This window comes from Dendrobates tinctorius, unplaced genomic scaffold (assembly GCF_039654945.1).
Source record: "Dendrobates tinctorius isolate UK_male_01 unplaced genomic scaffold, ASM3965494v1 ptg000046l, whole genome shotgun sequence".
Lineage (NCBI taxonomy): Eukaryota > Metazoa > Chordata > Amphibia > Anura > Dendrobatidae > Dendrobates > Dendrobates tinctorius.
In genome coordinates this window covers 31,572,722-31,588,610 of record NW_027361714.1, presented here as the reverse complement: position 1 = coordinate 31,588,610, position 15,889 = coordinate 31,572,722, and the positions used below count along the sequence as shown (strand labels likewise).

At 43.7% G+C, this 15,889-nt stretch overlaps 1 protein-coding gene across 2 annotated transcripts in view; it reads right to left on the bottom strand.

Moving 5' to 3' along the window:
• LAMA2 (laminin subunit alpha 2) overlaps positions 1-15,889 on the bottom strand; it is a 1,313,887-nt gene that overhangs the window by 168,648 nt on the left and 1,129,350 nt on the right. For both annotated transcript variants that reach the window (XM_073575794.1, XM_073575795.1), the window contains exons 39-40: positions 10,369-10,532; positions 7,098-7,236 (exon numbers count right to left, since the gene is read on the bottom strand). In XM_073575794.1, coding sequence (XP_073431895.1) covers positions 7,098-7,236; positions 10,369-10,532 — 303 coding nt within the window. The remainder of the gene's footprint in view (positions 1-7,097; positions 7,237-10,368; positions 10,533-15,889) is intronic.

Genomic DNA, 15,889 nt, shown 5'->3' with positions numbered 1-15,889 from the left:
AGGGAATTAGACCTACAGGTATTTCTGTTTCCAGTAGTCCCTCAGGACAGCACCATGGATCTAGTCCTCCCTTGACCTATAGCAGGACAGGATCACAGAGAGGTTAAAAGGCCCCTCCCACCTCCACCCTCCAGTGTTTTTTCAAAGTACCATGGAGGATGGATGGAAATGGTCTACACACGCCCTTACAAAAGCGTATATAAGAGACCATTTAACAGCTTCATCTTAGTCTCGAGCCATGGCGACCTGACGGACGAACGATCTGCCGGAAGATTAATCCCATGCAAGCCTAAAGACAAACATAAGGGAGGGAATTAAGGGTGCTGTCCTGAGGGACTACTGGAAACAGAATTACCGGTAGGTCTAATTCTCTTTTTCCATTTCGTCCCTTCGGACAGCACCATGGAGAATACCAAAGGAAGGATCTCAGGTCGGGTACAGAAACCCAAGGACCAAAGTCCCAGGCAAGAACCAGGCCAGATATAGAAATGATCTGAAAGATCAAAAGAAATATAGATATCTAAAGAAATCTGCAACGATAAACACCGTAGTGAGTGTCTGATCTATGTCTATAATGGCCAATTTCAGTATGAATGTGGTAAACAAGGTATGCAGCAGAAACAGAGTGAAACACACCCCTTGTATCCCAATACCAATAATGAACCGCAGTGAATTATAGTTGTTGTGACAGATACATATAAACACCGCCGCCACAGAATAGGTTTAAAAACCTTATTGCCCAGCAAAGTATGGTGATAGCCACAGTCACAACACCATGAGGACTGTACAGACCAGTAATCCACTGCATTTGGTTAACAACAAAAGACTGTTCCTTCATCGGTCCTCCTGGGCTCAGGTTAAACCCTGGTTAGAGATCAGCTTACCATAGTACAAGGAAACCTGAAAGACAGAGACCCTGGACTGCGGGAAGATCAAACCAGTAACAGTTAGTACATGGATAATGGCAGAGCATTGGGATGCACATACATTACTCATCCAGGAGATCACGTCTATTCCGAATCCTTTGATGTCTAAACCCCAAGTCAGGGTTTTATATATTATAGAAACTAAGGAAATACGCTATCTGGCAGGTACTATCTCCTGCCATTACCAACATCGGCCTTCTCATTAGAAGCACGGAAAGGGAAACGTGGATCATCACTCCTGTTTTACCTACAGTATGTTAGACACAAGGAATCTGGAATTGATGAAAGTGGTGTTGGTGGGGGGTTGTTGGTAAAAATCCTCTGATACAAGAGATTATTTCGAACTGCCTCTATACGAGTCATTAGTAAAGACGTTATATATAAGTCAACTTATCTATCTATATATACACACACATATATACCCGTATAGCCTAAAAGGCAATCCTCTCAGTGATATATACAGTGGGGAAAAAAAGTATTTAGTCAGTCAGCAATAGTGCAAGTTCCACCACTTAAAAAGATGAGAGGCGTCTGTAATTTACATCATAGGTAGACCTCAACTATGGGCGACAAACTGAGAAAAAAAAATCCAGAAAATCACATTGTCTGTTTTTTTTTTCATTTTATTTGCATATTATGGTGGAAAATAAGTATTTGGTCAGAAACAAGCAATCAAGATTTCTGGCTCTCACAGACCTGTAACTTCTTCTTTAAGAGTCTCCTCTTTCTTCCACTCATTACCTGTAGTAATGGCACCTGTTTAAACTTGTTATCAGTATAAAAAGACACCTGTGCACACCCTCAAACAGTCTGACTCCAAACTCCACTATGGTGAAGACCAAAGAGCTGTCAAAGGACACCAGAAACAAAATTGTAGCCCTGCACCAGGCTGGGAAGACTGAATCTGCAATAGCCAACCAGCTTGGAGTGAAGAAATCAACTGTGGGAGCAATAATTAGAAAATGGAAGACATACAAGACCACTGATAATCTCCCTCGATCTGGTGCTCCACGCAAAATCCCACCCCGTGGGGTCAGAATGATCACAAGAACGGTGAGCAAAAATCCCAGAACCACGCGGGGGGACCTAGTGAATGAACTGCAGAGAGCTGGGACCAATGTAACAAGGCCTACCATAAGTAACACACTACGCCACCATGGACTCAGATCCTGCAGTACCAGACGTGTCCCACTGCTTAAGCCTGTACATGTCCGGGCCCATCTGAAGTTTGCTAGAGAGCATTTGGATGATCCAGAGGAGTTTTGGGAGAATGTCCTATGGTCTGATGAAACCAAACTGGAACTGTTTGGTAGAAACACAACTTGTCGTGTTTGGAGGAAAAAGAATACTGAGTTGCATCCATCAAACACCATACCTACTGTAAAGCATGGTGGTGGAAACATCATGCTTTGGGGCTGTTTCTCTGCAAAGGGGCCAGGACGACTGATCCGGGTACATGAAAGAATGAATGGGGCCATGTATCGTGAGATTTTGAGTGCAAACCTCCTTCCATCAGCAAGGGCATTGAAGATGAAACGTGGCTGGGTCTTTCAACATGACAATGATCCAAAGCACACCACCAGGGCAACGAAGGAGTGGCTTCGTAAGAAGCATTTCAAGGTCCTGGAGTGGCCTAGCCAGTCTCCAGATCTCAACCCTATAGAAAACCTTTGGAGGGAGTTGAAAGTCCGTGTTGCCAAGCAAAAAGCCAAAAACATCACTGCTCTAGAGGAGATCTGCATGGAGGAATGGGCCAACATACCAACAACAGTGTGTGGCAACCTTGTGAAGACTTACAGAAAACGTTTGACCTCTGTCATTGCCAACAAAGGATATATCACAAAGTATTGAGATGAAATTTTGTTTCTGACCAAATACTTATTTTCCACCATAATATGCAAATAAAATGAAAAAAAAACAGACAATGTGATTTTCTGGATTTTTTTTCTCAGTTTGTCTCCCATAGTTGAGGTCTACCTATGATGTAAATTACAGACGCCTCTCATCTTTTTAAGTGGTGAAACTTGCACTATTGCTGACTGACTAAATACTTTTTTTCCCCACTGTATACACCCAGACTGCCATGGTGGGAGTAACCATACCCTATAGCTAGAGAGAGTAGTTTTCTCCCCATCACAGAGGGGGATTACCTACTGTGAGGCAATGGGACTATGGACTGTAAGAGTCCTGGTTACTGATTCTTTATCTCCGGAGCCCTGACTGCCGTAAGAACTGTGGGTGTAGGATCATCTGCCACCTGACGCAGTGCTGCTGTTTCACCACAAGGTACAAAGGCAGTGATGCAGTCCCTGGTAAACATAATACAACAGACTTTTATGACAAGAATCTGTCTACTGGATGTTGATCAAAGCAACTAGTCTGATTGCTGTATGTGGAGCTGGGAAGGATATTGTCCTTCACCCTCCTGGGATTTACTGCTCCCAGGACAGTAGTATGTTCCTTGTAGGATGAACCCAAAAATGTATGTCTCCCTTTAAAGCTAATTATGAAACAGATTTGCCTTTAGCACTCAAGGCAGTAGCTGTGTTCCAGATGGCAGAAATGCTATTATACTAGGCCAATTCATGCATAGGTGTTTTTTTTTGCTATCCCAGATGCCAAGAATGAAGCAACATAAGTTGGATCTGGGTCCAAAACTCAAGGACTCTGGGCCAGAGACAAAATGTAAAGTGGGAGGCCAACAATACAGGGTGCGGCAACGCAACAAGGCACAAGTCAGATGGTCCAAGCCAGATGCCCCAGCCAGAGGCACAAAGCCACAACGTCCGAAGTACTATGAAGCACCATGATGTACTATGAAGCGCTATGAAACACTAATGATACACCAAGAGGCACAGGGGCACCAAAGCACTATGATGCCATCTGATGCACCGAAGCATTATGACGCAATCTGATGCATAGAGACGCTATGAAGCACTATGATGCCATATGAAGCAAAAAAGGCACTTATGAAGCGCTATGATGCAATATGATGCATAAAGCCACTAGGAAGCACTCCAATGCAATATGATGCACAAAGGCTCGATGAAGCTCTCTGATGGAATATGATACACGAAGGTACTATGATGCTATATGATTTAATATGATGCAATATGATGCAGAGGCACTGTGAAGCACTATGATGCAGTGGCACTGTGAAGCAATATGATGCAATATGATGCGGAGGCACTGTGAAGCACTAAGATTCAAATATGCACAGAGGCATTATGAAGCACTATGATGTAATATGGTGCAGAGGCACTGTGAAACACTAAGGTGCTATATGATGCTCAAAGGAACTATGATGCAATATGATGCGATATGATGCAGCGTCACTGTGAAGCACTCTGATGCAATATAATGCCGAGGCACTGTGAAACACTATGATTCAATATGCAGAGGCACTATGATGCAATATTATGCGCAGAGGCCCTATGATGCCAACTGATGCATAGAGGCACTATGACACCATATGGTGCAACCTGATGCACTCAACGGGCGGCACTGTGCCTCAGTGGTTAGCGCTGCAGCCTTGCAGCTCTGGGGTCCTGGGTTCAAATCCCACCAAGGACAACATCTGCAAGGAGTTTGTATGTTCTCCCCGTGTTTGCGTGGGTTTCCTCCGGGTACTCCAGTTTCCTCCCACATTCTAAAGACATACTGATACGGAATTTAGATTGTGAGCTCCATTGGGGACAGCGATGATAATGTGTGCCAACTGTAAAGCGCTGCAGAATATGTTAGCGTTATATAAAATAAACATTACTATTATTAATATAATGCCTAGAGGCACTATGATGCAATCTGATGTACTATGATGTGATATGATGCAGAGGCACTGTGAAGCACTATGATGCAATATGATGTAGAGAGGCACTATGATGCATAGAGGCACAATGATGCAATATGATGCATAGAGGCACTATGAAGCCATATGGTGCAACCTAATGCACTCAACATAATGCCTAGAGGCACTCTGATGCAATATGATGTACTATGAGGCAATATGATGCAGAGGCACTGTGAAGCACTATGATGCAATATGATGCAGAGAGGCACTATGATGCAATATGATGCACAGAGGCACTATGAAGCAATATGATGCAATATGATGCAGAAAGGCACCATGAAGCATTATGATGCACAAAGGCACTATGTAGCCCTATGATGCAATATGATGCATAGAGGAACAATGTTGAAATATGATGCAACATGATGCACTCAATATAATGCATAGAGGCACTTTGATGCAATATGATGTACAGAGGCACTATGCTGCACTATGGATGCCATATGATGCACTATGATGCAATATAATGCAGAGGCACCATGAAGCAATCTGATCTATAGAGGCACTCAATATAAAGCATAGAAGCACTTTGATGCAATATGATGCAGAGGCACCATGAAGCAATATGATGCATAAAGGCACTCATCATAAAGCATAGAAGCACTATAATGCCATATGAAGCAGCAATATGATGCATTAAGGCACTCAACATAAAGCATAGAAGCACTATAATGCTATATGAAGCATAGAGGCACTTAATATAACGCATAGAGGCAATATGATGCACTGAGACACTCAATGTAATGCATAGAGGCACTATGATGCAATATGATGCACAGAGGCACTCAATTTAAAGCACAGCAGCACTATAATGCAATATGAGGCATAGAGGCACTCAATATAATGCATAGAAGCAATATGATGCACTGTGACACTCAATGTAATGCACAGAGGCACTCAATATAAAGCATAGCAGCACTATAATGCAATATGAAGAATAGAGGCACTCAATATAATGCATAGAAGCAATATGATGCAATATGAAGTGCAGAGGCACAGACAGACTATGGCTCTGCTTGAAGGTGCCAAACAAGAGACCAGGCCCCCAGTTACATCCAAGAGAGCAATCTCTCAGGGTTCTGGATAAACCTCCACTCTGAATGGAACATCTCACTTGTCAGACTGACCCCACCCGAAGGAGGTAATTACTGAGCTGCAGCTGGAGGGCTGTCTTCATGGAGACACTGTGCCGCATTAACTCCATGTGTCCTCCTATGGATGGAGTAGTTAAGTCGAATCATGGGATGTAACCTGGACATATGGCCTTAATATAGCCCAGAGGTACAAGGCTTAGCTGCATATATGTGAAAATATACCTCAGCACATGAGCAGCTTCAGCACAAAGGCATGAGACTAGCATCAGCCCAGAGGCCTAGGCCATCAACACAGCATTCCACCATGCACTTACCTGTGCTGGCTCCATACCTGCTAGAAAACCAGGGGGAGCTGGTAATGCCGAGAGCCCACCATAGAGGGAAGCGGCGTCCCGTCAGGAATGCTGCATTACTGCCAATGATTTCCTCTCCTGTGCCCCACGAGATCCAGGAAACCAGACTGTTGCCTGTCTCGTTCTGCACTTCTGCGTTCTACTGTGGAACGCACGCTGACCTGCTCTGGCATCACCGGAGGATCAACGACCTTCTCCGCCACACGATTTCCAGAAATAGCAGTGGCTTGCAGGCCGGCGTCGGAGCCGAGAGCCTCCACTGCGAGAGGAAGTGGCTCTACCCAGGGGCTTCGTCCGCACCCTGGTCTCTGTGGCTGAGGGACCTCCACCCAGGAGGGTTTCAGCCCCAGGCTACTTGACAGAGGGAAGGTTTGGACCAGCTGCCCGATCCCCCTGGGCCACGTCAAACATTCACCTTCTATCTTCACTCCTCATGGAGCAACCTCTCATACAACCGTCCCCTTTGGGACAGGAAAAACACTGGAGGGTGGAGGTGGGAGGGACCTTTTAACCTCTCTGTGATCCTGTCCCGCTATAGGTCAAGGGAGGCCTACCTCCATGGTGCTGTCTGGAGGGACGAAATGGAAATAATTCTTTCATGCTCCACTGAAAAGGATTTTTGAGGGTGAGAAAATTTCCATGAAAAGTGCCTAGCAGATCCTATATGGAGTCCCAAGCAGCTTTATTCTACGGCGTTGGATTTTGTGTGAAATACTATACAGGCTCTGTGCACATGTTTCGATCATGTGCATGAGCTCTTAGAAACTGCAGATCCACGCAAAGGGGGTTTTCTTTAAAATTGGTCTTAGGTATCGAACTCACAATTCTTTCTAACTTTTATGTGATATTTAAACCAAAACTTCTTTGTGCTTACCAATTCTACTGCTTCATTAGCTTTGGCTTTGCCCTCTTTTGCAGTGTCCTCTGCTCTGTCAATTGAGTCCTTGATATTGCTGTATGCATTGAAAGCTGCAGTGGCATTAAATGAGAGGTTTTTAGCTTCAGCAAGGATTCTGTGAAAACAGATAGGAATATTAAACTCAAGTATCCATGAAACAAAAATGAATTGATGGCAAAATAATATAATGCTATAGCAATGACCAAACAATTTCATTGAGCAATGACTCACAAACCAGGTATGTTTTCTTCATTTGTAAAATCAAATCTGTATAGACAAAATATCATCTTGGGTACACAAATGTACATTAAGAGGATATGATATTCTCCAACAGCAAATGAAGAAACCTTTGCATAAAAAATCATATCCAAAATTGTTCAAAATTCAAGGGTGGAAACAGATGTGCTCAAAAGTTTACATACCCCTGCAGAATTTTTGCTTTCTTGGCCTTTTTTCCGAGAATATAAATGATAACACCAAAACTTTTTCTCCGCTCATGGTTAGTGGTTGGGTGAAGCCATTTATTGTCAAACTACTGTGTTTTTCTATTTATAAATCATAATGACAACCCAAAACATCCAAATGACCCTGATCAAAAGTTTACATACCCTGGTGATTTTGGCCTGATAACATGCACAGAAGTTGACACAAATGGGTTTGAATGGCTATCAAAGGAAACATCCTCACCTGTGACCTGTTTTCTTGTAATCAGTGTGTGTATAAGGCATGGTTCACATAGCGTTAACACATCTTGTTCAAAGCATAGCGTTGACGGCCTGCGTTAGCGCTATAGCATAACGCGATATGCGTTATGCTATACCGCTAGCGCTGATGCTTCATCAGCGCTAGTGGTGACGGAGCCTCAGACACTGCAGCCCGCATCCTAGGCTCCATCAGTGAATGACAGCACGTCGCGAACGCGTGCCGATTTACGGCATGTGTCGTGATGCGCCACATAATGGGGGTCTATGGCAGCATTAACGGACTGTGTTACACCCCGTTTATACCATGGTGTAATGCAGTCTGTTTAACGGACTGCCATAACGCAGTGTGACCCCAGCCTAAAAGCTGAGTGAGTTTCTGGGATCCAGACAGACTCTTGCATCTTTCATCCAGCCACTGACTTTTCTGGTTTGTGAGTCATGGGGAAAGCAAAAGACTTTCTATCTATCTATCTATCTATCTATCTATCCCATATCTATCCCATATCTATCTATCTATCCATCTCATATCTATCTATCTATCTATCTATCTATCTATCTATCCCATATCTATCTATCTATAGAAAAAAATTGAAAAAACAGCACAAAATAGAAAAAGGATTCGGGTGCAGGCCCTCCAGGTACATACCAAACCTCCAAATAGTCCATCAAAAAAGAAAGCAGCACACCATAGTAGTTTTCAATAAAGTGCTTTTTTAATAGCCCATATGGCTATGTGCCCATGCAGCAATGTTTCAATTCAATGGGTGAGCCTTGAAAAAGGTTCACACCCAATGAACCGAAACATTGCTGCATGGGCACATAGCCATATGGGCTATTAAAAAAGCTCTTTATTGAAAACTACTATGGTGTGCTGCTTTCTTTTTTGATGGACTATCTATCTATCTATCTATCTATCTATCTTTCTTTCTAGCCCATATCTATCTATCTATCTATCTATCCATCTATCCCATATCTATCTATCTATCTATCTATCTATCTATCATCTAATTATGTTTTTAATTTTGGCCTCATTTAGATGTTAATGTTTCACATACAGTGTTTTTACTTATAGTACACACACCTATTATAATCTATGGGGCTGTTCACATGTCTCCATATTTCTGCAGACTGAGTTGTTCACATAGAAACACAGAGACATTTCCAATTTTGATGAGTCAAACTCAACAATTCAAGTCTATAGGTCAATAAAAAAAAGTATCAAAATCAGACAGCACTTGGATGCCACCTGTGTGTTATGTGTTTTCCCAGACTGTTTGATACAAGCTTGAGAAACCTGTATCAGTTTTAGTTCTATGAAAGCTCTGATGGTAAATGCTGACACAAGCCACTGGCATCTGAATGAGTCAGGTAGTGTATTTTTATTTTATAATATTGTGTAACATTTAGCAAATCTCCGCAGATTAGACCTAGAATCTTAGTTCTGTCCATATTCTGCCAGTAGGTTGATAAAGATTTTGCAGCTTGCTGGGCACCGCAGGCGAGACAGTTTGCTGGACACGTACATATGTGATGTGCAGGTAGGGGGCACTGCTGCTCTGTGTTTTACATTGAACACAAGCCAGCAGCAATGTTTTATTGGAAGAGAAACCTGCGTGTAGCTGGTATAATCAGAATGCATTAATATACAAGGCAGATGAAAGCTTGGCAAACGCTGTAATCATTTTAATTGAAGTGCAGCGGGCCAGCAATGGCCACATAAGGCTGAAGGTGTATTGGTTTAGCATATTATCATTTACATACTAAATTATGCCACACATGGTATATCTCATAAGCAAATGAAAGACCTACAGATATTACATTCCTAGCTTATCTGGAAACAGGCTAGAAGTCTCACAATATGGAAATGTTTTGCACATGATTTCCTCATCTCTGTACGAGATAACAAGTATGCCCTTAGTTTATATTAGCAATATTAACAATCAGATGACTCTAGTGTTGTGTTGAGTGGCATACAAGGTATGAGAGTGGGGGGAAGTAGCAAAATAAAAACTAAGGGGCTTGTCTGGTGAAAAAGGCATCACCTATCCACAGGAGAGGTAAGAACATGTAGACGGGTCATGTTTGATTGCGAGGTTGGACCGATCAGCAGAATGGCACACTTCTATCTGAATTCTAATCGAATGGCACAGCGCATGTTTGAATGCTCCTCCATTTTTTCTTTATGGTTCTACCAAATGCTGCACTAGGCTTTTAATGGCAACTCCATAGAGAACGAATGGAGCATGAACCTGCTGCTCCATTTTCTGTCGATCAGTGAAGCCCACAATGGTAGAATACACACTGATCAGCAAGTTATCATTTATGCAAATGTGTGATAGCTTGCTTTCACTGGACAACCTCTTTAAGTCCCTTCTAGGTTCTGCTCGACACACTTAGACTCCCAACCCAAGGCACAATGACACAGTGAGCCATCACGTGGAAAAAAAAATCCCCACCAACTTTAATGGCACAAAACACTCCGGGAATGGGCACCACATCCCTAGAGGTTTGTTTGTACACTTTTAAACTTTGATTCTACTCACCCATCAAGTTTTGCAGAGGACTCTTTCAGCTGGGCAGCATGTAGCTCTGCCTGGAGTACTTGCTCTGGAAGGTCTCTCGTTTGGATCTCATCAGTGAGATTGCTTATTTTTACTCTTAGTCTTTCACCCAATTGTGGAAGTTCCTTATTAATATCCATCAATTCCTGGAAAATATGAATTTGATATAATTTTTTAAACACAGTGATGCTAATTTCACATTGTGCAGTCTACATCTACTATATGTGTCCAGAAGCTGAAGTCACAGTAAATACAGCATCTTAAACAGATTTAAACGCCATTATTTACCATATCCAAATTTGGAGGGTTACATTTTTCAACATGGATGCCTATGGATAATAAATGTAATGTAATTAAAAGCACAGGATATCCTAAAGCTGTAATCCTCTGCTGTATGCTGCATAACATAAGATCTAGTAAGTTGGCCCGAGTTATCACATAAATCTTTCCTCCAGTGGTGAATTATGCCAAAATCCTCCTGAAAAAGATGTTTGTTATGTGCACAAAGCCTCAGGTTGTACTCACACTGAGGTGTTTTTGCAAAGTTTTCGGAGCAAAAACTTTGAAAAAAACCACAAGTAGTTAAAAAAAAAAAGAGTTTTGTTTGAAGATTTTTTTCCATGAAAACCCTGCAAAAAACCTCAGCATGAACACACCTTTAGAATGTGATAATTAAGTAATTAATTTATTCATTCAGAATTTCCAAAAAAATCTATCGTTTACAAATTTTTGGGAATTTGATTCATGTGATCCAAACATAATGATGGCCAGCTAATTGCCATTTGCCACATTTATATGGGCCTGGAATAGGTTAAAAACAATAAATTATTATACTCAACCAGGCCCGAACCTATCTCTCCCACTGTAGCTCTCCATTGGTCCTTTGCTAGCTTCTTATGGTACTCGACTTGCTCTGGCGCTGGTCTCCTATTGACTCTTCTTTGGCACTTCTGGCACCAGCTAGACCTCTACACACATTCTGAAATCAAGATGTCGGGAAAGAGTGAAGCGGAGACCAGTACCGGAGAGCCTTTGGAAGCCAGTGGATCATCGTGGGGGAGTTGTAGCACAGGAACAAATAAGGAGCTATAATTAGTATGATATTGTTTTCTAACCCCTTTTGCTTCAATATATTTATTATGCAATACACCAGGAGGCCTCAGAGCAGAATAAGCTGCTTTTTAATGGTAATTTGGGCTAATTTTTAATTTCCTAGCTAATCTTGAGTGAATCTGACCTCAGCTTTGGCCGAGTTGTTTACCTTTAGGAGTAGCACATGAAAACTGTATAAATTTGGTATTGCAATAACTACACTGACCAATGAAATACATTTACCATGTTATTAATAGTATGCTTTAAAACCGCCACTGAACCGACTCAAAATATACTGTAGAATTGTTTTTTTTTCACCTTTTAAAATAAAAATATTAAAAAATTTTTTACAGCAAATACATACCCAATAATCATACATTCACAAAATGCCACTTTTATTACAATGAGCAATCTCTTATAAGGCTAGTATATAGAAAATAAATAATTTAAGGCGCCCAGAAGGCGGTGATTGAAAATAAACAAAAAACAAACAAAACAAGCAGCAGTAGCATGAGGAGTTTCTGACTTATCTATTGTGACCTTTGTCCATTGTTCCCCAATATCAATTAAACATTTTTATTCTTTTGTCTAGTTTAAAACAAAGGCTATGTGCTAGCATTCCAATACCGCAAATATCGGGTATCAGCCGATATTCGCGATATCGGAATTCCGATACTGAGTTCCGATATTTTTTGCATATCGAATACCGGAATCGGAAGTTCCCATAATGCTATGAGCCAGTTTGATTTGATTCAGCCAATGAGGAATCCTCAGAAGTGTGGGCACATCCTGTTAGGCATGTAGGCATGTTAACTAATGGCATGGCTGTGATTGGCTGCTGAAATGATGTCATGATGCACTATAAAAGCCGCCGCCATTTGGGTTCATTCTGCTGTGAATTCAGTTAGGGACAGGCTGCTGTTCAAGACTCTGAGGGACAGTTAGAGATAGTGATTTGGTATATAATATTGTGCTTTACCCAGGCTACATTATCAATCACTGTAGCTTTCTTTTGCCTTGCAGCGCTGTTCACAGCTGTCTGCAAGGTCTGTGTGAGTGCAGCTCACGCTGTAGTGTGTCCTGCAGCCAACTCTGGTTGTAGGCTGCTCAGCGTGCATCACTGCCTCATACATATTTATTTTTGTTTTATTGCTGCTTATTTTTCATTAATTCTCCTATTAGTGTGCATCCATCCGTATCCATCTACATTGGCTGCAAACACTATAGGAGTAGACAGCGGAGCCTTTCTGCAGCCTTTCAGTGCTAGTGCCCAGTTCTCTGCACTGTTCACGGCTGTCTGAGATGTCTCTGTGTGTGAGTGCAGCTCACGTTGTAGTGTGTTCTGCAGCCACCTCTGGTTGTAGTCCACTCAGCATGTGTCACTGCCTCATACATAGTCCTTTTTTTGCTTTATTGCAGCTCATTTTTCCTGATTTGTTTCTCCTATTAGTGTGCTTCCATCCGTATCCATCTATATTGGTTGGTTGCAAACACTATATAGGAGTAGATAGAGGAGCCTTTTTTTTGGCTTGTGCCCTGCAGCCGCAGCCAGATTAGTATTAGCCTATTTTTGGAGCCTCATCTATTGCATTGTAGGTTACCTTCCTGCATTGTAATACCTCCAAAAAGTTTGTGATACTATCGCTTTCACATCTTTGGTCACATCCTTTTTCTTCTTTTTAAAAAAAAACACGTAAATAAAGTTCACCAAACACTCCACTTGACAGTTGTGTAGGCCACATTAGCTCATATTAAAGTGTAGTCCACACAGTTTATAAAATTAGTTTTTCTTATACTTGTTAGCAGCTGTTCAGGAATAAGCACACTAAGCCCCCCTTTGTACTTTTCTGCCTATCTTTATCAGTCTACCAAGATAAAGAAGGCAGGGAGTAAGGCACGTGGTCGTGGGCATGGTGTTTCCGCAGGGAGAGGACGTGGGGATTCTGTGCCTGCTGCAGGCACCAGTGACTCAGCATCCCCCAGTTTTACCAGGCAATAGTCCTTTATGTGCAGCTTTGTAGGACCTCGCCATACCCCACTGCTGCGGGACGAACAAATTGAAGCCGTTGTCGGATGGATGGCAGCTAACGCATCGAATTCAATTACTTCCACATCCTCTCAGGGCCAGAGCACTGAAGAGCAACCATCTGTCTCTTCACCACCTGCCAAATTGCCCAGGCTGTCAGAGAGCCCTGGACAGGAGCCATCTCTACATCTGTTCTCTGAATCTCTTGGCTTGGAAACAGGGGGCCAGCCAAGCAGCATTCTAGAATGTGAAGAAGAGGGAGTATGCAGTGATGCACAACTGCTTTGTCCCTCTGAATCTGAAGAGGCGGGTGGGCCAGTGCCTATGGGCAGTACACCTCAGTACGCATCAGATGATGAGACTCAGGTGCCACTTTCCGGTGCGTACTGTGCTGGCGAGATTACCCAGGAGAAGCAAGTGTTTGAAGAGGGGAGTGTAGATGATGAGGTCCTTGACCCATCATGGCGTGAGGAACAGGAAGGGGGAGGGATCAGCTCTGAAGAAGAGATTCCCCGAACGGCCAAAACAGGAGGGAGAGGGAGGGGGCAGACTTGGTTGCCTGTAGCCTCCACTTCGGCACCCGTTAGGAGCATTCCTCTTCCAAAACCCAAAACGAGCACTCCCAGGACTTGCAGTGCGTGGTCCTTTTTTGACACAGTTGCAGATGACATTAGTTTTGTCAAATGCAAGCTGTGTAATCATAAAGTCAAAAGAGGGAAAAGTGTCAGCAACCTGAATACCACAAATATGTGGAAACATGTGCGGACCAAGCACGTGGTGGAGTTACAAAGACACACTGAAGACGTAGGCCAACCTACAGCACCACCTACCACCTCTTCAGCTCGTGTTGTAGCCTCTTGCTCCAGCTCACACACAGCTTGTTTGGCTTCCTCACAGGATCGCCATGGAAGAACCTCTGGCACTGTTGTCCAGAGACCCAGTGACATTCCACCCACAGCACCACGTTCCCGTTCATCCTCACACTCCCAGGCCACTCTACAGCCATCGGTAGCACAGGCATGGGAGAAAAGGCGGCCATACTTGGCAAACCATCCCCGAGCACAGGCTCTGAATGCTGGCATTGCAAAACTACTGGCCCTTGAAATGCTCTCATTCAGGCTGGTGGAGACTGACACCTTCCGTAACTGCATGGCATTGGCACTCCCACAATACACCGTGCCCAGCTACTTTTATTTCAGCAGGCAAGCCGTCCCTGCCCTGCAAAAGCATGTGGAGGGAAAAATTAAACATGCGCTACTAAATGCCGTCAGTAGCAAGGTCCACCTGACTACCTGTGCGTGAACCAGTAACCATGGACAGGGACGATACCTTTCCCTCACTTCCCATTGGGTCAATGTTGTGGAGTCGGGTACAGATCTTGAGAGTGGCGCTGTACGTGTTCTGCCAACGCCAAGGATTGCAGGAATCCAGTCTGTACACATTGACTCCTCCTCATACTCCCTTTCCTCAGAATCAGCGCTGCAGGAGCCGACACAGTCTACCTCCACATGGACCCGTGAACGCTTACCCGATATGAGCACAGCCATGGCCAAACGTCAACAGGCCGTACTGAAATTAATATCTTTGGGGAATCGAAGCCACACAGCGCAGGAGCTCTGGAATGCCATCAAGCAGGAGAGCGACGTGTGGTTTGAGCCAGCGAATCTCCTGCCAGGCTTGGTAGTGTGTGACAATGGCTGAAATCTGGTGGCAGCTCTGGGACTAGGCAACCTCACTCACATCCCATGTCTGGCACATGTGCTCAACTTGGTCGTGCAGAGCTTTCTGAGGGACTATCCGGATCTCGATGTGCTGCTGCTCAAGGTCCGCATAGAGTGCGCTCAATTGCGGTGTTCCAGCATGGCAAGATCGCGCATTGCAGCTCTGCAGAGCCAATTCCCCCTTCTGGAACATCGCATCATATGTGACCTACCCACCAGGTGGAATTCAACGTTACATATGTTGGAGCAGTTGTGTGAGCAGCAGGCTGCAGTAATGGAGTACCAGCTGCATCAGGCGCAAACAAGTCGCACTGTGCGCCGGTCACACTTCAGCACCACTGAGTGGGCCTCTATGGAGGACATCTGCCATGTTTTGCGTGCCTTCGATGATTCCACGCGGATGGCGAGTGCAGATGATGCACTAGTCAGCATGACTGCCCCCTTATCTGCCTGCTTCAAAATACACTGCAAGCACTAAGGGAGGAGGTTTTGGAAGGGGTGGAGGATGAGGAGTCACAAATGCCATCTGCTTCTGGACAGTCTGCGCTACGTGGTTCCTCACAAAGGCCTAGGCAGGGGACACTTTGTGAGGAGGATGAGGAGTCAATGAAGGAGGAAGACATCTCTCCAGAGGAGGGAGGTACACAATGCTCTAGTAGTTAGT